Source organism: Pristiophorus japonicus, chromosome 10 (genome assembly GCF_044704955.1).
Source record: "Pristiophorus japonicus isolate sPriJap1 chromosome 10, sPriJap1.hap1, whole genome shotgun sequence".
NCBI classification, from domain to species: Eukaryota; Metazoa; Chordata; class Chondrichthyes; family Pristiophoridae; genus Pristiophorus; species Pristiophorus japonicus.
In genome coordinates this window covers 159784901-159807927 of record NC_091986.1, presented here as the reverse complement: position 1 = coordinate 159807927, position 23027 = coordinate 159784901, and the positions used below count along the sequence as shown (strand labels likewise).

General features: G+C 43.2%; 1 protein-coding gene across 4 annotated transcripts in view; it reads right to left on the bottom strand.

Moving 5' to 3' along the window:
• LOC139275152 (tumor necrosis factor receptor superfamily member 19-like) overlaps positions 1-23027 on the bottom strand; it is an 87616-nt gene that overhangs the window by 30798 nt on the left and 33791 nt on the right. For all 4 annotated transcript variants that reach the window (XM_070892219.1, XM_070892220.1, XM_070892222.1 and 1 more), the window contains exons 4-5: positions 22764-22942; positions 17186-17271 (exon numbers count right to left, since the gene is read on the bottom strand). In XM_070892219.1, the coding sequence (XP_070748320.1) occupies positions 17186-17271; positions 22764-22942 (265 nt within the window). The remainder of the gene's footprint in view (positions 1-17185; positions 17272-22763; positions 22943-23027) is intronic.

Genomic DNA, 23027 nt, shown 5'->3' with positions numbered 1-23027 from the left:
CTGCAGGGTGACTTGGACAGGTTAGGTGAGTGGGCAAATGCATGGCAGATGCAGTATAATGTGGATAAATGTGAGGTTATCCACTTTGGGGGCAAAAACACAAAGGCAGAATATTATCTGATTGGCAGCAGATTAGGAAAAGGGGAGGTGCAACGAGACCTGGGTGTCATGGTTCATCAGTCATTGAAAGTTGGCATGCAGGTACAGCAGGCCGAGAAGAAGGCAAATGGTATGTTGGCCTTCATAGCTAGGGGATTTGAGTATAGGAGCAGGGAGGTCTTACTGCAGTTGTACAGAGCCTTGGTGAGACCTCACCTGGAATATTGTGTTCAGTTTTGGTCTCCTAATCTGAGGAAGGACGTTCTTGCTTTTGAGGGAGTGCAGCGAAGGTTCACCAGACTGATTCCCGGGGTGGCAGGACTGACATATGAGGAGAGACTGAATCAACTGGGCCTTTATACACTGGAGTTTAGAAGGATGAGAGGGGATTTCATAGAAATGTATAAGATTCTGACGGGACCAATGTTCCTGATGTTGGGGAAGTCCAGAACCAGGGGACAGAGTTTTAGGATAAGCGGTAGGCCATTTAGGACTGAGATGAGGAGAAACTTCTTCACTCAGAGAGTTGTTAACCTGTTGAATTCTCTACCGCAGAGAGTTGTTGATGCCAGTTCAAGAGGGAGTTAGATATGGCCCTTACGGCTAAAGGGATCAAGGGGTATGGAGAGAAAGCAGGAAAAGGGTACTGCGGGTATGATCAGCCATGATCTTATTGAATGGTGGTGCAGGCTCGACGGGCCGAATGGCCTACTCCTGCACCTATTTTCTATGTTTCTATATTTTACTTGTTCCTTTTCACCAAAAATTTAAAGTAATTGGTAGAAGGATTAGAGGGGCGTTGAGGAGAACTTTTTTCACCCAGAGTGTGTTGGGTTCTGGAACTCATTGCCTGAAAGGGTTGTAGAGGCAGAAACGCTCATCACATTTAAAAAGTACTTGAATATGCAGTGGAAATGCCGTAACCTACAAGGCTACGGATCAAAGGCTAGAAAGTGGGATTAGGCTGGATAGCTCTTTTTCGGGCGGCGCGATGGGTCGAATGGCCTCCTCTGTGTCGTACATTTCTATGATTCTATAAAAAAAGAACATGTATAGGCACATATGTGTGATCGTTAGTTATAGAATCATAGAAATTTACAGCACTGAAGGGGGCCATTCTGGCACATCGTGTCCGTGCCGGCCAGCAAGAGACTATCCAGCCTAATCCCACTTTCCAGCCCTACAGGTTACGGCACTTCAAGTGCTCATCCAAGTACTTTTTAAATGTGGTGAGGGTTTCTGCCTCTACCACCCTTTCAGTCAGTGAGTTCCAGGCCCCCACCACCCTCTGGGTGAAGAAATTTCCCCTCATCTCGCTAAACCTCCGACCAATTACTTTAAATCTATGTCCCCTGGTTGTTGACCCCTCTGCTAAGGGAAATGAGCCCTTTCTATCCACTATATCTAGGCCCCTCATAATTTTATACATCTCAATGAGGTCTCCCCTCAGCCTCCTCTGTTCCAAAGAAAACAAACCCAGCGTATCTAATCGTTCCTCATAACTAAAATTATCCAGTCCAGGCAACATTCCCGTCAATCTCCTGTGTACCCCCTGTAGTGCAATCACATCTTTCCTGTAATGTGGTGACCAGAACTGCACGCAGTACTCTAGCTGTGGCCTAACTAGTGTTTTATACAGTTCAAGCATAACCTCCCTGTTCTTGTATTCTATGCCTCGGCTAATAAATGTAAGTATTCCATATGCACACGTCGTCATCGCAGGAACAGCGGCCGACGGCAGGAGGGGGGCACTACTGGTTAGTTCCCCTCCCCCCCACCCCCCCATCTCCCGCAGAATTTTGCAGGAGTCAGTAGTGACACCGCGCGAGAAGTCGTTTGCGCCGTTAGCACCCCCTAATGGGAGGCGCAAATGACCCGAATTTCTCCCTCAAAGTCTTTAATGGGTTCTGTAGCTAAGCTCAGGTTGTGCAGAAGTGGTTTAAATGATGTGACAGTGATTAAATGTCCTGGCCATTTACTTTAAACTCTTTAAACAATTTCTCATTTTCTCTTCTTTTTTAATTGTTGAAATATCCACGGTTTTAAATGAATTAGGAAAAAAAATCATAAGGCATGTAAATATTTGTAATGAATATTAAATGTGTTTAAATATCTACATGCATAACAATCCTGACTGAAAAAATTAGATCCAGCAGAAGTAAAGTTTTAAAAATAAAATAGATTTATATCACTTTTAAAATAACAAAGGAATTGAATGCAAACATTTGTATTATTGACATTGTGTACTTTCCAGGCTTATGTATCATTTGCATTTATAATTTATGGCCCGTGACCATTCTGAACAGAGGAGGAAGCAATGAGCACCTTAAAGGTCACATAATAAATAAAATTCACTAAAATATATATGATGATAAAATTGCTTAATTAAAGGTATAAAAAGTTAACCAGTCAAATACACATGACGCTTATGATCAAATCCTTTAAATTGCAACAGCTTCTGAAATGTAAATTTCTCAGTGCAAATCCTGTGCAAACAGGTATATGATGGGAGAGGCCAGATTCTCCTCCATCGTTATGTCAGATGATTCATCTCCATTAAAAGCAGTAATTACAGTAAAGGATCAGCAATCCTGTTATCATGCAACTGTTACAGTTTATACCAGAAGTGTGGGAACAGAGCCTGTAGAATAGCACACATATGTTTATCAATGACAACAACTTGTATTTATATAGCGCTTTTAACGTAGTGAAACGTCTCAAGGCGCTTCACAGGAGTTTTATGCGATAACAATTTGACACCGAGCCGCATAAGTAGAAATTAGCACTGCAAGGTCAAAGAGGTATGTTTTAAGGAGCGTCTTGAAGGAGGAAAGAGAGGTAGAGAGGCGGAGAGGTTTAGGCTAGGTGTTCAAGAGCTTAGGGCCCAGGCAACAGAAGGCACGGCCACCAATGGTTGAGCGATTATAATCAGGAATGCTCAGGAGGGCAGAATTAGAAGAGCGCAGATATCTCGGGGGGTTGTGGGGCTGGAAGGGATGACAGAGATAGGGAGGGTCGAGGTCATGGAGGGATTTGAAAATAAGGATGAGAATTTTGAAATCAAGGCATTGCTTAACTGGAAGCCAATGTAGGTCAGCGAGCACAGGGGTGATGGGTGAGCAGGACTTGGTGCGAATTAGGACACAGGCACCCGAGTTTGGATCACCTCTAGTTTATATAGGGTAGAATGTGGGAGGCCAGCCAGGATGTTTTGAAATAGTCAAGCCTAGAGGTAACAAAGGCATGGATGAGGGCTTCAGCAGCGGATGAACTGAGCGAAAGGGAGGTGGGAGGGGGGGGAATGGGTGATGTTATGGAGGTAGAAATAGGTGGTATTAGTTATGCTCCGGATATGTGGTCGAAAGCTCATTTTAGGGTCAAATATGACACCAAGATTGCAAACAGTCTGGTTCAGTCTCAGACAGGATTTGGGAAGAGGGATGGAGTTAGTGTCTAGGGAATGGAGTTTGTGGCGGGGATCGAAAATAATGGCTTTCCCAAAATTCAATTGGAGAACATTTCTGCTCATCCAGAACTGGATGTTGGACAAGCAGTCTGACAATTTAGAGACCGTGGAGGGGTTGAGAAAAGTGGTAGTGAGGTAGAGCTGGATGTCATCAGTGTACATGTGGAAACTGAAGCTGTGTTTCCGGATGATGTCACCAAGTGGCAACATGTAGATGAGAAATAGGAAGGGACCAAGGATTGATCCTTGGGGGACACCAGAGATAACGATGCAGGGGCGGGAAGAGAAGCTGTTGCACATGATTAGCTGGCTATGATTAGATAAGAATGGAATCAGGTAAGTGCAGTCCCACCCAGCTGGACAATAGTGGAGAAGCGTTGGAGAAGGATAGAGTGGTCAACTGTGTCCAAGGCTGCAGACAGGTCAAGAAGGACGAGGAGGGATGGTTTGCCTTTGTCACAGTCACAAAGAATGTACAGGCAACCTCAGTAAGCTTAGACTAATTGTAATGAGTTATTGTGTAGCCATAGGAACTCCGGATTCTCGACGCTTTACATGTACCAGTAAAGAATTATGATGGAATACTACTCAAGCAGAAAGTGTTGCTTATGGAAAATAAAGAAGGGTAGGAAGTTACACAAACCAGTAGAGTGATGGAGGTTAATGTTCCCCATACGGTAAGCTCCAGATATCATCAACACTGTTGAGGGAGGCATCGAGCATATTTGAGATGGGAAAAGAAGAAAACATGGAGAAGTATCCAAAAGCTCTTTATGATGCTTTTACACTTACCAGATTTTTGTTCCTGTTTGGGAAGAACAACCTACATGCACCATTTTACCTCATTTTCATTTGATGGCTGATGCCAATGTCCCTAGGTATATTGTGCTCCACTAAGTAACAAGGCGATTCAAAGCACAAGCTGTACCTGAATTTCACATGTTGATCATTGGGACTGGCCAGATGGACCCAACGTTAGCCTTTGCTGATTCTGAATGTTCCTATAATGCTGACCTTGAGTTTTGCAGCCTCTTCTCTACCTTGATAACAAACACTAATTTTGTGTTTCTGACTGACAGGAAGGTTTTAATAACACTGCCCTCGGGATGCGTTGCCAAATTAACAAGTGTTAAAACTTGTTCTTGGGGCCACTTAAGCTGTCAGGAATTGGAATTTGCTTGGATAATATCATAACAATATTTCCAGCCAATAATAGTACACACACAAACACCATGGCCCCAAGTTTCCACATGATTTGCTCCTGATTTTTAGGAGCAACTGATGTAGAACGGAGTATCTTAGAAATCGGAATTCTCCACATTTAGTTTGCTCCAGTTCTAGTCAGTTAGAACAGTTTCACTTTGGAACAGAATTTTTTTTTCAAAAGGGGGCGTGTCCGGCCACTTATGCCTGAGTTCAAAGTTTCGTGAGTGAAAACTTACTCCAAACTAACTTAGAATGGAGTAAGTGAAGATGTTTGTACGCTCGAAAAAACCTTGTCTACACTTTAGAAAATCAGGCGTAGGTTACAAATTAGGCGTAGGGAACGAGGTGGGGGGGGGGAGGGAGGGGAGGAAGGGAAGTCATTAAATTCTACAATCAATCCTTAGTTATACTTATACAAATATTATACAAATAAATCCAACCTGAATAAAAATTTATAAGCAAAGAAAAGATGAAATAAACCATGTTCCTACCTGTGTGAAAGTGCTTCAGGCAGGCCTTTCATGTTGGAGACAGGCAGCGGTGTGGCGTCAGTGTCTCGACGGCAGTGGCAGCAAGCTTCGAGCTGAGCTGCAGTGCTTGAGGCAGGCCTTCATTCTCTTCGTGGCTGGCCGCGAAGAAGCAACACCGGACGGACCCGAGGCCCTTCGGTCATGAGATATCAGCGGCGTCAGTGGCTGGCCGGCAGCCAAAGAATCAGCAGCGGACGGACGTGAGGCCATTCGTCAATAGGATATCAGCGGCATCAGTGGCTGGCCGGCAGCCGAAGATACAGCAGCAGCCTTCGAGCTGTGAGGGGGACTGAGGCCATTTGGACAGGGAGAGGCAGCCACATCGACAGTTTTATATTTAAATTTGCAGAATGGGTGCTGCATTGTCAACACCACGTATTATAGTAAAGTTGAATTGGCACTCTTATTTCTCCAAACACACAGTCCTTACTTTGCATGCACCAATGCAGCACCGGTTCTGCAAGTTTAGCAGTGAAAAGCTGAACTCACTGATTTCAGCAGGTGATTTATTCAGCAGTGCTGCTAAAAGCACTCCCTCACACACAGAAATATCAAAAAAAATTAAATTACAAGCCTTTGCAGGGGTCCAAGAAACAAATCTTCACTTTTTCTGCAGTATTTAAAAAAATGGCCGAGTGCCAATGTTTGTGTGAGACTGCGCGTGCGCGCACACTCCAATGCGCACACGCAGGGTTGCCGGCACCACGAAGGCTAATTTAAATTGTACCCGCCCCCTGCTACTTAGAAAATCGGTGCGAGTGTTAGGCTCCACCCCCTGCTGCGAAGAGCGCGCCGCGCCAAGCCGACATCGAGCTCCAGAATATCGGACTTTTTTTTAGGCGCGAAAAACAGGCGCCCAGCTCGGAGGTGTGCCGTTTTCGCCGCGGCACGAAACTTGGGGCCCATATTCCATTTCTAGTCATAACATGGATTACAAAGTGTAGGCTGCAATTACGGTGAAAATTTTAAGCTCTGGCCATGGGAGGGAGCGGGTGAGGTAATCACTCATCATTTCATTACCCCAGCCTGCAAAGAACATTCTTAATTATGCAAATATATATATATATATATATATATAAGATATAAATGAGAAAGTGGAATGCGAAGGTATAATGGTATCCCCCCAACAAATGTAAATTAAATTTTAAGTAAAAAAGAAGACATTTACAGTGAAATGTTTACTTTAAATTGACAAGCCAAAATGAAGGGTTGAAGCCTATATTGCAGATCACCAGTAAGATTGAAAATAGTAAATGTGAAGATAAAGAAATAAGGAAATGATTGGGTGACACCAAGCTTGGATTTTAAAAGCCTGAAGATTATAGTAGGAAGGAAAGGAAAGTAAGGAGTGTCAGAATTCTGAGGTCTGAAAAAAGAGGAAGCGGTTAGGAAATTACTTGATCAGGGCTTTGAATGAACACTCACTCCCATTTACAGCTTAATTATAATCTGAACACTCTTGCACCATTCTTCTGCAGCTCCAGCAATAGCAAGCCTTCCCATCCCAGCTTTGCATCTCCCTCCCCCAATCATAACACATATCAATGTACCTTCTTCTGTTTCTACTTGCACACTTTACACCTGCTAATGCCCTCACAATTACTAGTCTCTCTTCCCCATATCTGCCGCTTCTTTCTCTCACCGTGCACATGCGATTAGTTCAAATCAGCCCTGGTATGACTGTAACACTCAGTAATTAGAGACCACATCAGCTTCATGAATTTCAACGTGTTTGCTGTATCATTCAGTGGTGATATCAAAAGTATCAATTTATTTATGGTTCCCGGCCTCTTCCTGAGCATGGACCTCTCACTACTGGTGGGGCCCATTTCAGCCCACCCAGAGGCCAGTACGCTTGATCGCACTCAGTGCATCAGCTTCCAGTTCTGTCAGATCCCGATGAGTCAGGGAAGAGGGGATGCCCATTGTAGGGAATCTCCACCCCACCGGAGCCACCCTCTGATGTCATTAGCCTTTTAAAGGGTGAGTGGAGATTTCGTACCTTACAAGGTTGACTGATAAATCCCAGAAACTTCCAGTAGGATCCACTGGATTCCTGAGGAAATTTGATGCCCTTACTTAGGTCAGATCTCCTAGTTACAAACTTAATACAATCTTTGGGATTGTGCACTATAATAGAAAGGCTAATGGGGGCTAATGGCTAAGGTGTTTGAGAGCATCTACAGGAAACTGGGATTTTGATGCTGGGCTCCTAATCATCATCATAGTCAGTCCCTCGAAATCGAGGAAGACTTGCTTCCACTCTAAAAATGAGTTCTTAGGTGACTGAACAGTCCAATACGGGAATTACAGTTTCTGTCACAGGTGGGACAGACAGTCGTTGAAGGAAAGGGTGGGTAGGACTGGTTTGCCATACGCTCCTTTCGCTGCCTGCGCTTGTTTTCTGCATGCTCTCGGCGACAAGACTCGAGGTGTTCAGCGCCCTCCTGGATGCACTTCCTCCACTTACGGCGGTCTTTGGCCAGGGACTCCCAGGTGTCAGTGGGGATGTTGCATTTTATCAAGGAGGCTTTTGAGGGTGTCCTTGAAACGTTCCCTCTGCCCACCTTGGGCTCACTTGCCGTGTAGGAGTTCCAAGTAGAGCGCTTGCTTTGGGCGTCTTGTGTCAGGCATGCGAACAATGTGGCCCGTCCAGCGGAGCCGGTCGAGTGGAGTGTGGTCAGTGCTTCGATGCTGGGGATGTTGGCCTGGTCGAGGATGCTAACATTGGTGAGTCTGTCCTCCCAGGGGATTTGCAGGATCTTGCGGAGACATCGTTGGTGGTATTTCTCCAGCGATTTGAGGTGTCTACTGTATATTGTCCACGTCTCTGAGCCATACAGAAGGGCAGATATCACTACAGCCCTGTAGACCATGAGCTTGGTGGCCTGATCTTCGCACACTCTTTTCCTCAGGCAGCCGAAGGTTGCGCTGGCACACTGGAAGCGGTGTTGAATCTCACCGTCGATGTCTGCCCTTGTTGATAAGAGGCTCCCGAGGTATGGAAAGCGGTCCACGTTGTCCAGAGCCGCGCCGTGGATCTTGATGACGGGGGGGTAGTGCTGTGTGGTGGGGTCAGGCTGGTGGAGGACCTTTGTCTTACGGCTGTTTAGCGTAAGGCCCATGCTTTTGTACGCTTCAGTGAAGATGTTGACTATGACTTGGAGTTCAGTGTCTGAATGTGCGCAGACGACGCTGTAGTTCGACAATAGAGGTTGGGGCGGTCTTGGATCTGGCCTGGAGGTGATGAAGGTTGAACAGGTTCCCACTGGTTCTGTAGTTTGGATTGGTGAATGATGTCGTAGAGTTTCATCAACAAGGAGAGAAAGGGCAATTGCTCTACTGTCTGTAATTTTTCACTTTACGGTGAACTCTTCCACTGTAAGTTCAACATATTGTGTAATCATGCGCCGCCTGCCCAAGATGTCAGGTGAACAAGTTTACTTTAATATAAAACTGCATAGAAAGCAAAAATTGTACATTTCCGTCTGATCTAAATCAACCCCTCTGTACAGACATGAAAAATATTGAGATCGGTTGGAACCTGTTCATGGAACAGTGGCAATCACTTAAACATTTTGTTTTAATTTCAAAAGCAAATTCCAAAGCTATCAAAATCAAAATCACCACATTCTCTTCTATGTATTAAGTTCAGGTTCAGATACCAATGAAATCTATTCACCATGCAGATATATATTATGTGTGTGTATTTTGGGGGGATAGATTTAAATTAAATAATGGGAAACTGTGAAGGATTAGGAACTGCTCTGATAACTGGCAGAAGCAATACAATAGTAAAATGATGGAGAAAGAGCAAATACTAATTGCTTAGATATTTGTGTTGTCCTTGAACTGTAAAAATTAAAATTCCAATTCCCAGAACTGATGAGTAGGCCTGACTGAATGACACAGAGGAACACAGTCAACTGTTTATTACCATGTTTGCTCTGCCAACTGACTGACAGTTGGGTCCTCTAGCTGCATGTTGTATTTTCTTTTCATACCCTGGATAAAAACAGAAATTGAGGTAGAAATTGGACATGACCTGTACTCGGGCACATAATCAATGGTGTGCATGGAGCGCTGCCCAACCAGGAAGCCCGAGGCTTGCCCAAAATTGGGCCTCAGGTCTCATTTCAATAATTTGGTGAGTTCCCAGTCCCTGTCGCACATCCAAAGACTATCATCCAATTTTCAGCTGCCTGCATCACCACCAGCAATGGGAGGGAGTCTGATCATAGGCAGGCAACGGCCCTCAAGAGTGCTCTGGAGTCACAAGGAGCACTCCTGCTCCTTTTTCTTTAATAATGCACTTTTTGGTGACGGTTGTCGCTTAGGGCGCAACGACCACTGACGAATCCTGACATCCTGTTCTCATGTGACATTCACAACATGCACTTTCCAACTGATAGCGATTAACAACAGGAATCCTGGCAAATTTTTTTCACTTTCTAGCCCAGAACCACTGAGACCAATTTTAGTAGATCAATTGGATGGGTGTAGCCACAACAATACTCAAGATGCTTGACACTATCCAGGATAGATCAACCTGCTTGATCAACTCCCCTGCCACTGGACTCAATATTCGCCCCTTAACACCAGTGCATTTGGCTGTAGTATGTACTAAATATAGAATGCACTGCAGCAATTTACCAAGCTTACTTCAACAGTAGGTTCATGATGTCTACCACTGAGAAGGACAAGAGCAGCAATATAATTGGAATTCCATCACCGCCAAGCTCCCCTCCAACTCACACACCTTCCTGACTTATGACATATAACGTTGCCGCCGGGTCGGTATTTTGGAATTCGCTACCGAACCAAACAGTGGGAGTTCCATCACTAGAATAATAATAACAACTTTTATTTATATAGTGCTTTTAACATAGTAAAATGTCCCAAGGCGCTTCACAACAATTTTACAACACGTTAGATATTGACCATTGAGGGAAAGAGAGAAAAAGCAGGAGAAGGAAGTGTAAAAAGAGGTTAAAGGCTCGGGTCTGAAGCAGCAGCCAAAATGCACATGCAGATAGACACAGGCGAAAATTTTTTTTTAAAAGAAATTCAAATTGCATTGTAAATAATACAATCAGGAGTATACAATAGTAAAATCAGTATAATGAAGATTAATTATAATTAAACAATGTTAAATAATATATACCAGAATTATAAATTAAGTTAAAATTAGAAAATCAGCATTTGAATCAAATTAAATAATTTCCTAGCTTTCTTTAAGATTCATTCCCGGTCCAGTGATTCAATTTAACAAGGATGGTCATCTGCCCCTTCACAGAACCACTCGGGATAAGAAACAAATGCTGCATTGCCAGCATCACTCACATCCCAAGAAAAAATTAAAAATGGCAGACCAGGATAAAAACTGGGATCTTCCTAGTCTCTGTGACATCATACTGGGCAGGGTAATCACTAAGGAAGCATTGCTGGATCTTTTAAGTGGAAAAGTAGAGAATGCTAGCCCAAGGATCTTTGGTAAAAACAGGCTTGGCTGTGATGCCCTCAGTGGATGAATTGCCTATCGATGCTCGTTGGGTTCATACATAAGGAATGCCACTCTAGGGCTGTGGGAATCACACTCGAGCAAGAGAGGGGAGAAAAGGAGAAAATTGGGGGGGAATGTTAAAAAAAATTCAACTAATTTCACATACACAGCAATAGAGGGAGAGAAAACAATCTTAACCGATCAGGATAAAAGAGGTTGGATTTTTTTTAATGTACCGTAATTAAAAATGAGTAGAAAATGAAACCTAAATTAAATCTCCTTTTGCAGGAGAAGAAGAATTCTGTGGCTGAATTCAGTTAAGGTTCTTGCATCAAATATTTTTCTAAGAATTACTCGGGCTGCAAAGTTAAAAGCTTGTGTTGAAGTACCTCATTGTGATTTTGTCAGCAGATGGAGTCATCCATCAGCCCATTTCTATTTATTTTTTACACCTGAATGTGTGCTTGTTCAGTCTGGGGCACACTGGCCTGACCACAAGCAAATAGCAGTCTTCTGAAGATTGCCACACTGGGATAAGGATGTATTATCATTCAATGGGATTTCCCCTCCACTCCCCTTCTTCCTGAATTCTATTTATTCTCACAGAACAAAACTGACAGGTCTGTCAGCAGTTGAGCAAACCAATCTACAAACAATTCAAATAAGTTTTTTTTTAAATAAACTTAAACGAAACAAATTTACAGCTCCGCAGATCGGGACTGCACTTTATTTAATTATTCAAGTGAAAAACCTTTTTAAGGAAAATAAAAGAAAGAAAAAAATAACCCAAGAGGCTCACAAAGAGGCCTTAATGTTGATGTGGGTTCAACCACTTAACATTTCAGAGGAGGAACTTCAACAAGCAATGCTGGAAAACTGTGAAGGAATGCTAGTGGACAATTTGTTATCTAAACATTAAACTGTCACCATTATGGAGGAAGGCTCTTGACTCCACTTTGCTGTCCTTTTGGACTGGAGCATCTCCAACCCAGCCACACATATTTACACTGCAGAAAACTCAAGGGAGCTTTGTCTCCGAGGTCCTTGGCTTATGTATATGCATGAAAGCAGTCCTCAATGCAGGGGTATCATTTATCAGTCTTGATACTAAGTTGTCATCCTTTGCTTTAAAAGACACCACGGGAGACAATGATGTGAAGATTCCAGTGACATTTTGCCTTTAAAGCTATAGAATCAGTAAACAGCAAATCCACTACTGGCTGTCATTGCAGTAAGATGTTTTTTATGCAGAAAAAGTACTTGAGGTACAATGGTTGTTGATTAATTTGAAGGCGAAGGCACTGTAGCTTGTGGTAATATTCATTAATCACTGTCTGCTTCTCCCAGATATTAAAGGGGCTTATGTTACATAAGCATGCTTGACTTGGCACACCTGTTCTAGTCTAACCTCAGTGTGATCACTGACTCTCCACTTGCCCTTCCACACTGAACTGCTTTCAGAAAATCACACTCAAACACCAGTTGAACATCATCTACTGGATATCTCAGACCTGATAAATACCACATGCATATCCAACTCTTCACTAAAAAAAGTAAAGCCAAGGTATCTTTTATAAAATGTGCTAAATTGTCCCCATTTTTCTGTCCTCAACTTTCTGTAATTTCATTCTATGGTGAGTCCTATTAAAAACTGACTTTAAAAAAAAATGTTCCTGGGATGTGGGCGTCACTGGCAAGGCCATTGTCTATTGCCCATCCCTAATTGCCTTTGAGAAGGTAGTGGTGAACCGTCTTCTTGAACCGTTGCAATGCATGTGGTGAATCACAGCCCCAGGACATCGCTACAGGGGTTTCTCTGGGCAGTGTCCTAGGCCTAACCATCTTCAGCTGTTTCATCAATGACCTTCCCTCCAGTATAAGGTCAGAAGTGGGGATATTCACTGACAACTGCAGTGTACAGTGCCATTCGCAACTTCTCAGATAATGGAGCAGTCTATGCCCGTATGCAGCAAGACCTGGATGACATCCAAGTTTGGGCTGATAAGTGGTAAGTAACATTCTCGCCACACAAGTGCCAGACAATCACCATCTTCAACAAGCGAGAGTCAAACCACCGCCCCATGACATTCAATGGCATTACCATCGTCGAATCCCACACCATTAACATCCTGGGGGTCACTATTGACCAGAAACTTAATTGGACCAGCTACACAAATACTGTGGCAACAAGAGCAGGTCAAAGACTTGATATTCTGCGATGAGTATCTCACCTCCTGACTCTCCAAAGCCTTTCCACCATCTACAAGGCACAAGTCAGGAGTGTGATGGAATACTCTCCACTTGCCTGGATGAGTGCAGCTCCAACAACACTCAAGAAGCTCGACACAATCCAGAACAAAGCAGCCCGCTTGATTGGCACCTCATCCACCACCTTAAAACATTCTCTCCCTCCATCACCGGCACACCGTGGCTAATGTGTACCATCTACAAGATGCACTGCAGCAACTCGTCAAAGATTCTTTGGCAGCACCTTCCAAACCCACGACCTCTACCACCTAGAATGACAAGGGCAACAGGCACGTGGGAACACCACCACCTTCACGTCTAGCCCCTCGAGCCTGCTCCGCCATTCAACAAGATCATGGCTGATCTGGCCGTGGACTCAGCTCCACTTACCCGCCCGCTCCCTGTAACCCTTAATTCCCTTATTGGTTAAAAATCTATCTATCTGTGATTTGAATACATTCAATGAGCTAGCCTCAACTGCTTCCTTGGGCAGAGAATTCCACAGATTCACAACCCTCTGGGAGAAGAAATTCCTTCTCAACTCGGTTTTAAATTGGCTCCCCCGTATTTTGAGGCTGTGCCCCCTAGTTCTAGTCTCCCCGACCAATGGAAACAACCTCCCTGCCTCTATCTTGTCTATCCCTTTCATTATTTTAAATGTTTCTATAAGATCATCCCTCATCCTTCTGAAGTCCAACGAGTAAAGATCCAGTCTACTCAATCTATCATCATAAGGTAACCCCCTCATCTCCGGAATCAGCCTAGTGAATCGTCTCTCTACCCCCTCCAAAGCTAGTATATCCTTCCTTAAGAAAGATGACCACACCATCCCGACTTCTAAATATATCACCGATGCTTTATCGTCGCTGGGTCAAAATCCTGGAACTCTCTCCCTAACAGCACTGTGGGAGTACCTTCACACACGGACTGCAATGGTTCAAGAAAATGGCTCACCAACATCTTCTCAAGGGCAACTATGGATGGGCAATAAATGCTGGCCTTGCCCACGATGCCAACATCACATGAACGAATTAAAAAAAAGATTCTCCCACAGTGCTGTTAAGGAGGGAGTTCTAGGATTTTGACCCAGCGTTGATGAAGGAACGGTGATATATTTATAAGCTGGGGTGGTTTGTGACTTGGAGGGGAACTTTTAAAATATAATGCTACTTATCTGTACATTGTTCAGAGAACAGTCACAACATCTCAATGTATGTATGGCAGTTAGTCAAGTGTCAGATTAATCAGTAATAAAGATTGAGTTTGAAATAATTAAGTTTTCAGGAGTAATCAAAGCCAAGCATTAATATCTTAAAGAAATGCTTGGGTTGATTTTAACCTTACCCACCTGACGGAAACTGAGTTGAAATGTCCTGGTGTACTTACCTCCCAGAAGGTCACCCAAATCCCACAGACTGCAAATTTTACACAGGCTTCTAGACGGGCTACTAAGCCGCCGGCCCAAAGCCTTCTTTAAATATGCTGACCAGTGTATGATGATGGTATCATTCGGCCCCGACTATGATTGAGGCTTTCCCACCAGACTGAAGAGAACTGAGACCTGACAGGGAGGTGAAAAGGCACAAGTTGCTTTAAGCAGCCAGGTGGAGCAGAAGTGCTCCTCAGATCCCACAAGGAAAGTCATGGCTTCCCCTGCCCCGGACTTAAGGCCAACCCCCCTTCCGTCCCCCTGTCCCCCCCAAATCCCTTCCCCATACCTACCTTCATGCCAGGAAGGTGGCCATGGGCTGCTTTCCCACCCAGTTCCCACATGAAACAGGTGGAAAGTGGACTGGCTCTGTGTTAGTGAGGCCCGGAAGTTAAAATAGCCCAGGTCTGAAATTTTCTCTGCCCGCCTGAAACCTGTCTGGAGTTAAAACTGACCATAGTGTGTCTTCATGTAAAAACCCTTTGTTTGGGGAAAACCAGGAGAGGCGGACACCATTTTCATTAGAATGGGGTCACATGGGACTCCATCGTGAAATGAATCACATTATCAAGCATCATCATAGGCAGTCCCTCGAAGCGAGGATGACTTGTTTCCATGCCAAAAAAGGATGAGTTCACAGGTGTTTCAATGAAGGACCTAATATTCCAGATTCCGAACTACATATTGAAGGGCAGAAGATGCCTGTGTCTGGATTTTTTTAACATGTGGTGGCCGTTTCACACCAGCCACCACACGGGCTTGACAGAGCTAGGTCTTGGTCCAGTGGCAAGGGTTATCCAAGACGAGTGAAGACCTGCTCTGCTGCACAGGCCTAGTGCGCGCACATATCGCAATGTGGGCTGACCCGTGCTGCCCCTGGGCCCCTGGCCCCAAACTCATGCCTCTCCTGGGCCCCATCACATCTCTCCACAGTGTCTCGCCACTCCTGTCCACGCTCCAATCACCACCATCTTGGCAGTCATGTGACACCACAATAATCGAGGTGTTGACTTATCATGGCAATCATTGACTCTGCAACAGACCCAGGCACGAGGCGAGGAAAGCCCCAGTGGTGGAACCATGTCACGTATCTCTCCGAAGCACGCTACACTCACCACGTGACCATAGGCTGAACCATCCCTAGTGAAGGGTGGATGTTTAGGAAAAATTTAGGAATTACAATGACTTAATTTACAACAAGAGGAGGAATCCAAAAATAAATAAATAAAAAGGTTTTTGGGGGACTTATTCAGAACAAGAGACGATTGTGAAAGGACACCCAGTAGTGAGATGGTTAAAGCTCATTTGCTCTGCAAGATAAGCACAAACAACATTTGCCAATGCAACCTGCACATCAACCATGGTCTCAATGCTACCTTCAGAGACATGGATTCTGTAGCACGGCAGATGCACATGGCAGTCAAGATTAATAGGTCTCTCTTGTCCTAGGTCACACGACACACTGATGTCACGCATGCTACCAGGGTTACCAGCTCTCAAAAAACACTCAGGGTCAAAATGGTGCCAAACGTTAGGAAAACAAACACGGGGAAGGAAAAGAAAAAAAAATGAGGAGGTTGGGAAGAAGAGTCCTTAAGGGGTAACCTAAGCGTTCACACAAATACTGACAATTCTGTAGGTTCTGCCTTATAATACTTCAGCCAACATCCTGAAAATATGGACTGCTTTAAGACCTTGCCGAGGACACACATTAACAGTGGGATTTATTCTGTTTGCAACAAACCTCTTATTACAGAGTCTAAAGCCTGGCTGTTACAGTCGTGGGTTAACTCCCTTTCCTCTCCGCCCACAGTTCTGCAAAGCCTTTTCAGAGCAGCACAGGAACACGAGTGGGCCATTCAGGCCCTTGGGGCCCATTCCACCATTCACTTAGATCATGGCTGATCTGTGACTCCATTTACTGTATATATAAGCTGAAAAAAATATTTTGCAAACACTTTTTCTTAAAGGCAATACTTTAATGAAGGAAGTAGTATTAGCAAGTTATTCTAATCCCAATTCTTGCCAGCATATGTTATGCAACAATATTAAAGATTAAATTGAGTAGTCTATCAAAGCCACACTGGAAACACATTCTTCAAGGATGTAGTAGATGTACATTTGTGGATCTTTTCTACGTCTCTGTGGCAATAGTTCAGTGTGAATGAGTCAACTAAAGATTCAGAAATTAAACTATAATACCCAAGACCCTTAGATATACTTCTAGGACTCACTTTTGTCCAGTTCACAGCTGCATATTATTTCTTGCATCAGGCCAGATATAAATGATGCATCTTGACATTCTTTCAGCTACTTGCTGATCACTATTTTCTTCATAGAGCTGAATGCAAGGAGTAACTGGTAAATTTGTGCTTGAATAAATACTGTAAGATTCATTCTGTATCTGTACTCTAAATGCTTTATATACTTGCTAGTGTGTAGTTAATTTGATACCTACTGTTTTTTGCATAATATATGCTAGTGCCTGTTACATTTGCTTCACAAAAAGAGTTGGAAAAAATTAATCACTTTATATCACACTCTGAAAGGGGTGACTGAACGTGGTAATGATTACCTGGTAAGTATTTTACTATCTCTTTGATTCTAGTATGCCTTCAAAAGATACTGATGCAGCTCTAGCTCGAAATGAATTGCAACTACAGCCCTAGGTCTGTAAGATACATGAAACAAGTTTATATACTCACAGTGAGGCTCATAAGGAGGAGGAGGGTCCCCACATGGAATGCACTCCATTTCCTGAAAGCCACCCAATTTGGTCTTTCTATAAAATCTGGAAGAAGAGATAATCATGTCAGTTTTAGGGGATCTAAAAATGCACTCAGTATTCGCCTTTTTCACTTTTTGGGCCACAGAATCCAAGCACCCAGGAGCCACTGTAGTCCTCCTACTCACAGAGACTCCAGCTGGCTCACTCTTCATACCAGTACCAGATGTAAAAAACTGAAGGCCTCAGGCCTTGTAAGGGGGGAGGATACCAACTGGAAGGAAGCATAAGCATTTTATAATGTAAAGTGCTTCTGCCTTTGAATATAATATTCAAAATAAAAATCTCCTGAATAAAGGAGAAATATTACACTCTAAACATGGTGCTGCACCTTTGGTCCTGACTGTGGTGACCTCTACAGTTGGATAGCTTGCCCAAACTTACCAGAAACCTCACAGCTAAATAGTAAACGTTGGGTGGTGTAATAGAGAGGCGACCTATGAAATCCTACTCCAGTTAGGGAGTTAATGCCTTCAGAAGGAGAGATAATTGGAAAGAAAGACTTGCATTTATATAGCGCCTTTCACGACCACCGAACATCTTTACAGCCAATGAAGTACCTTTGAAGTGTTGTAATGTAGGAAATGTGGCAGCCAATTTGATAATGTGTTTTTTTGATTGAAGAATAAATATTGGCCAGGACACTGGGGATAACTCCCCTGTTCTTCTTCGAAATACTGACATGGCATCTTTTACATCCACCTGAGAGAGCAGACGAGACCTCTGTTTAACATCTAATCCAAAAGACGGAGTTAGATATGGCCCTTACGACTAAAGGGATCAAGGGGTACGGAGAGAAAGCAGGAAAGGGGTGCTGAGGTGAATGATCAGCCATGACCTTATTGAATGGTGGTGCAGGCTCGAAGGGCCGAATGGCCTACTCCTGCACCTATTTTCTATGTTTCTATGTTACCTCCGACTGTCCAGTGCTCCCTCAGCACTGCACTGGAGTGTCAGCCGAGATTTTTCATGCTTATGTCCCTGGAGTTGAACCCACAACCTTCTGACTCACAAGGCGAGTGTGTTACTCACTGAGCCAGAGGAACTCTAAGAGGGGGTTGTGCAATATATAAGGTAAGTCAATTGTAAAAGGATCCATTGATTAAGTGAAGGGAGGTTACTGTGTACATGTGGCTAGAGATGGACCAAAGCACATGTAGAGCGGGAGTGACACGTTAAATTAATACGAGAGGAAATGCTTTTTAAAAACTAATTTTGAGTACTTCAAAGTACTACTGTCTCCTTAAAGATCTGTTGTAGGACATAGTTTTGAAGGAAGATACCCAACACCAAACCCTGTGCATGGTAATAATAGTGTAAACTGAGGCACTGCTACAGGGTCAATCTCACAGAAAGTCAGAGAAAATGATTTTATCTCTGTTTAAAGTACAGTTCTGCACAAAAAAATCTATTATGTTACAAAACTGGACTTTTTGGAGAGAAAAAATGTTGATTGCATAAATATTTAAAATTAGTAAATGTTTTTTTTTCTATAGAATTTTAAATTCCACTCATAACTCTCAGTATTAGAAAAGGTTTCATCTTAAGGGCCTGGGTTCAAATCCATCCTACAAACATGTGGTGTTATTTTGGTATTCTCATTCAATTCCTAGAAAACATGGGCCCATTCCATAAAACCGCCTCTAATCTGACACTATTTTGCACTAAATTGTCAGTCTCATTGAGAGACCACAGGATTCTTGGGGAAATGGAAAATCTTATACTGTTGCAGTAGGAAGTGCTTTTCTGAGATTGAGGCACATTGTTGGAATAACCATGCTGTACTTGGCCTGGGAATGCTAATGCTGAAACTGGGCGGGTGCCTGATCTGAAAGGTGTTCCATTCCCCAACACCATGATCTCTCACCCTGATAAGCACAAAATGCTTAAAAAAATAACAAAAAAACATTAGCTATCTGACCAGTGACCCTTCTTTACCTAACTCTGTTGTAACCTTTCCTGTCTCTGTTTTTATAAAATTACTATGGCCAGTGCTCCTCTCAACTCTCCCCCTAAGCTTCAAATACACCATCTTCCATGCTCCTCTTCTTCCCTACTGTGTTGAAATTGAGATGTGTTTCAGCATCTCCAAACTCCTCTTAATCTTACTTTCCTCCTACAATCTACAAGGTTTTTACAATTGAAGTTTCTTGATTTACCTAGACTTCTTTCCTATTCTTTTCAAACTTGGTGGCATCTTGCGATGTGAGCCACGGCCCTTCACCTTAGTTACATTTAAGAAAAACAGTTTTCCAATAATTGTTGAAAAAGAGCTTCAGATTTTAAAGGGTGAAAAAGTCATTCTAAAGGTGCTCTAAAAATATCAGCTGGAAAAACCACAATGTAAAACTGGCTGAATCACATTGAAAAACATAGAAATAAATAGTTTAGCATTGGGAGTCCTTTGATTATTACTTATAAAACAGAAATATAACAAGAAGCTTTCTTGCATCCATTTAGTTAATCAGTGGTTTTACAGGTTGGAAATACAGTAGGAAAAGTTTCAGACCGACTCATTTTACATTGGTTTGAAGTGTGTATAATGTGACAACTCGTAACTTTCTTACACACTATCTCAAAACTGTGGAACTCCTTCCCTCCCTCGGTCTACCCTTCCCTCCCTCCGTCTACCCTTCCCTCCCTCCGTCTACCCTTCCCTCCCTCCCTCAGTCTATCCTTCCCTCCTACCATCTACAGGCTTTTAAACCGCAAACTTGGCATCAGCTATCCGTTTCTTGTTTTCATAAATTCTTTTTAATCTCAGTGTTGTGATGCCTGGCCCTTCACCTGGGATTGTCACAAATTATTCATCTTATAAACACAGAAATCATTGCTCGCTAGAAGATTTTTGTTCCACTAAAAATGCTTGTTTTGTGCTGCACTGTGCCACACTTTACAAAAAGTAGCTTCTATACATAACAGGGCCGAGGACATAACTCGACTATTTGAACAATTGTGGAACATTCTTAGTATCCACCCTTGTTTACAGTTCTCATTTCCTGAGTTAATTCCTCACTAAAGTAAATTGACAGAGTATTAAATTCAAGCATTAAACTAAAATGGTAGAGGCTCAATTTTACAAACTGACCTTCCATTACCTCCTTTAAAAGCATATTATAGTGAACAAAGGAATGTGCAACAAAAAAGCATCAGACTGTTCATCTCAGAGTGAGCAATAAACAGAATGGCAGGCAATAAAACTGGGAAACATGCTAATGGCTTGTAAAAGTCTGCTCTAATAGTCACAGTTGTCAGTGTTAACTAAAGGATCAAGACATCATACAAAAAACAAATAAAAAATAGTGGCAGTTGTGATTTTGAAAACCTTTGAACAACCTAATACCCCAATTTAATTTCACGATGTATATAACCCAGCCTTTCTTTAAAAATAAGTTACCATGTTGTAACAAATGAATTGAGGGTGGCGCAGATCATGGCAAACTTTAATTAATTCAAGGGTGATGCAGACCATGGAGTATTTTCTTGCTCTGCACTGTAGAGTGGTAAATTCCAAGTTTGCTTTCACAGTTCCCCATAACTTCCCAATTTCAAGATATGACAGGGAGGTGATAATTGAAGGCTATGCATTTTTTTTACATGCAAGAAGCGAAAGTTGGAGGGACAGGCACATTGGATAGCTTTTGATTAATATCTAGTCAGGCCTTAGATACCTCAAAATATTCAATCAAAACCAATATTATAAAACACTAATCTATCTCCTGTGGGACTGCACACGGGGAATGACGACCAAGTGCCATTAGAGTTCAGGGCAAGAGCCATTAGAGTTCAGGGGGTGGGGGGGGAATAACTGGACTGAGGCTAGAGAGTTGATGGGGCTAGGGGACAGAAAGGATTGGGAGAGGAGGAAAGGAAAGGATTGGGGGAGTAATGATTGTTGGGAAGAGAGGAGGAAAGGGAGGAGGTAAAGGGACAGAGTAGGGGAGGGAAAGAGGGGAAAACTATCTCGGTGGGGTGGCGGGGGCATGGGAACCAAGGATTTTCATCTGAGCACTCCCTGCCTTTGTCCCCGTTATGTGTAGATGCTGCTTTTACTGACGTGTAGTCCATTACAGTACAAAATGACCAGAGGTTCCCATTCTGAGTAGAACAGTCCATTTGCAGAGCAATGTTTTCAGTATTTATGATAAGAATACTAGGTGAAGGGCCCAGCAGGAGAGTCCACAATCGCCCTTCTCATTGACAGGAATTTTGTGGCCTGGCATATTTTGATTGATGCAAGACTTAAGCAGTCTAGCTTGATGAGGTACAAACATGTGCCTCCACGGAGCAATAATACCTTTTATTTATCTGGCGCCTTTAACGTAGTAAAACATGCTATGGCGCTTCACAACAGTGTCACAAGACAAAACAGATAAATTTTACCCTGAACCACAAAAGAAGAAATTAAGTCAGATGACCAAAAGCTTGTTTAAAGTGGTAGGTTTTAAGGAGCGTCTTAAAGGAGGAAAGAGAGGTAGAGAGGCGAGAGGTTTAGGGAGGGAGTTCCAGAGCTCAGGGCCCAGGCAGCTGAAGGCACGTCCAAAGATGGTTGAGCAGTTATAATGAGGGATGTTCAAGAAGGCAGAATTTGAGGAGCGCAGACATCTTGTGGGGTTGTGAGGCTGAAAAAGATTACAGAGATAGGAAGGGGCAAGGAGTGATTTGTAAACAAGGATGAGAATTTTGAAATCAAGGCGTTGTTTAACTGGGAGCCAATGTAGGTCAGAAAGCATAGGGATGTGGGATCACAGTAAACCTTTCCTTAAACCCCTACCCCTGAAATAAAAAGACACTCAGCTATTGATCTTAGTCGTGTTGCTGCAGGGTAGCACTGGGTGCATGCAGGGCTTTCCCAACAGAGAGAGGAAGGAATCATCATCCTCCAGGTGACTTGTCCACCTCCCAGTGGCTGCTTTCAGAACAATATAGTTACGTCCATGGGGAGATTTCCTGGTGCACTGCCTGCAGATCCTCTCAATGATGCTTTTTACAGAAAATATGCCTCTGTGAAATGCTTTGGGATGTTTTTTTATGTTAGAGGCAAACCCCAAATTGTTGCACAATTCAGGGAAACCCAGCTGAGAAAATATGGAGAATAGAACGTAGAAAGAAAAGAGGGTTGCCCATCCAAAGAGAGAGACAGCAGATTCCGCATTGGCTATCTTGTTGAATTCTTCCAAATCAGGCAATATTTAATTTTGTCCATTTCTGTTGTACACACAGTCCCTTTAAATTCCCCACCATCAAAAAGAGTTTTGTCACAACAGAAAGTGGGATAAATGACATTGAGATGAAGGGAGAAGATTTTGAAATGGTTCAGATGGATTATTTTACAAAAGTGTGCAGATAATGAGCAGATTTTATTTTGTAACCCAGCATCACGTGGGAACCGATAAGCGAGAATTTTCCAACATTTTATGAGTTGAGGGAGATTGAAATTGGGTCATCCCAGATACTTGGCAAGCATACCGATCAAATCCGATGCTCCTTGAACCTACCCCGACAAGCAGTCTCCACACACTGCATTACTGGTGGCTGTGCAGTTGGCCTTTTGGATGCGGTTTACGAGAGCACAGTCCAAGCATGGCTTACACTTCTGAAATCCCCAGTCTTCCTTGAACCTACTTGGCCTGCAGGTCACGCACTGTCCATCATCCCCATATCCAAACCCACATTCCTGTAAGGATTAACAAGAAATACCCACTGTTAGAGAAAAAAAGGAGCGTGAATAAGGAGAAATTACTAGGATAAAAACAAGAGGC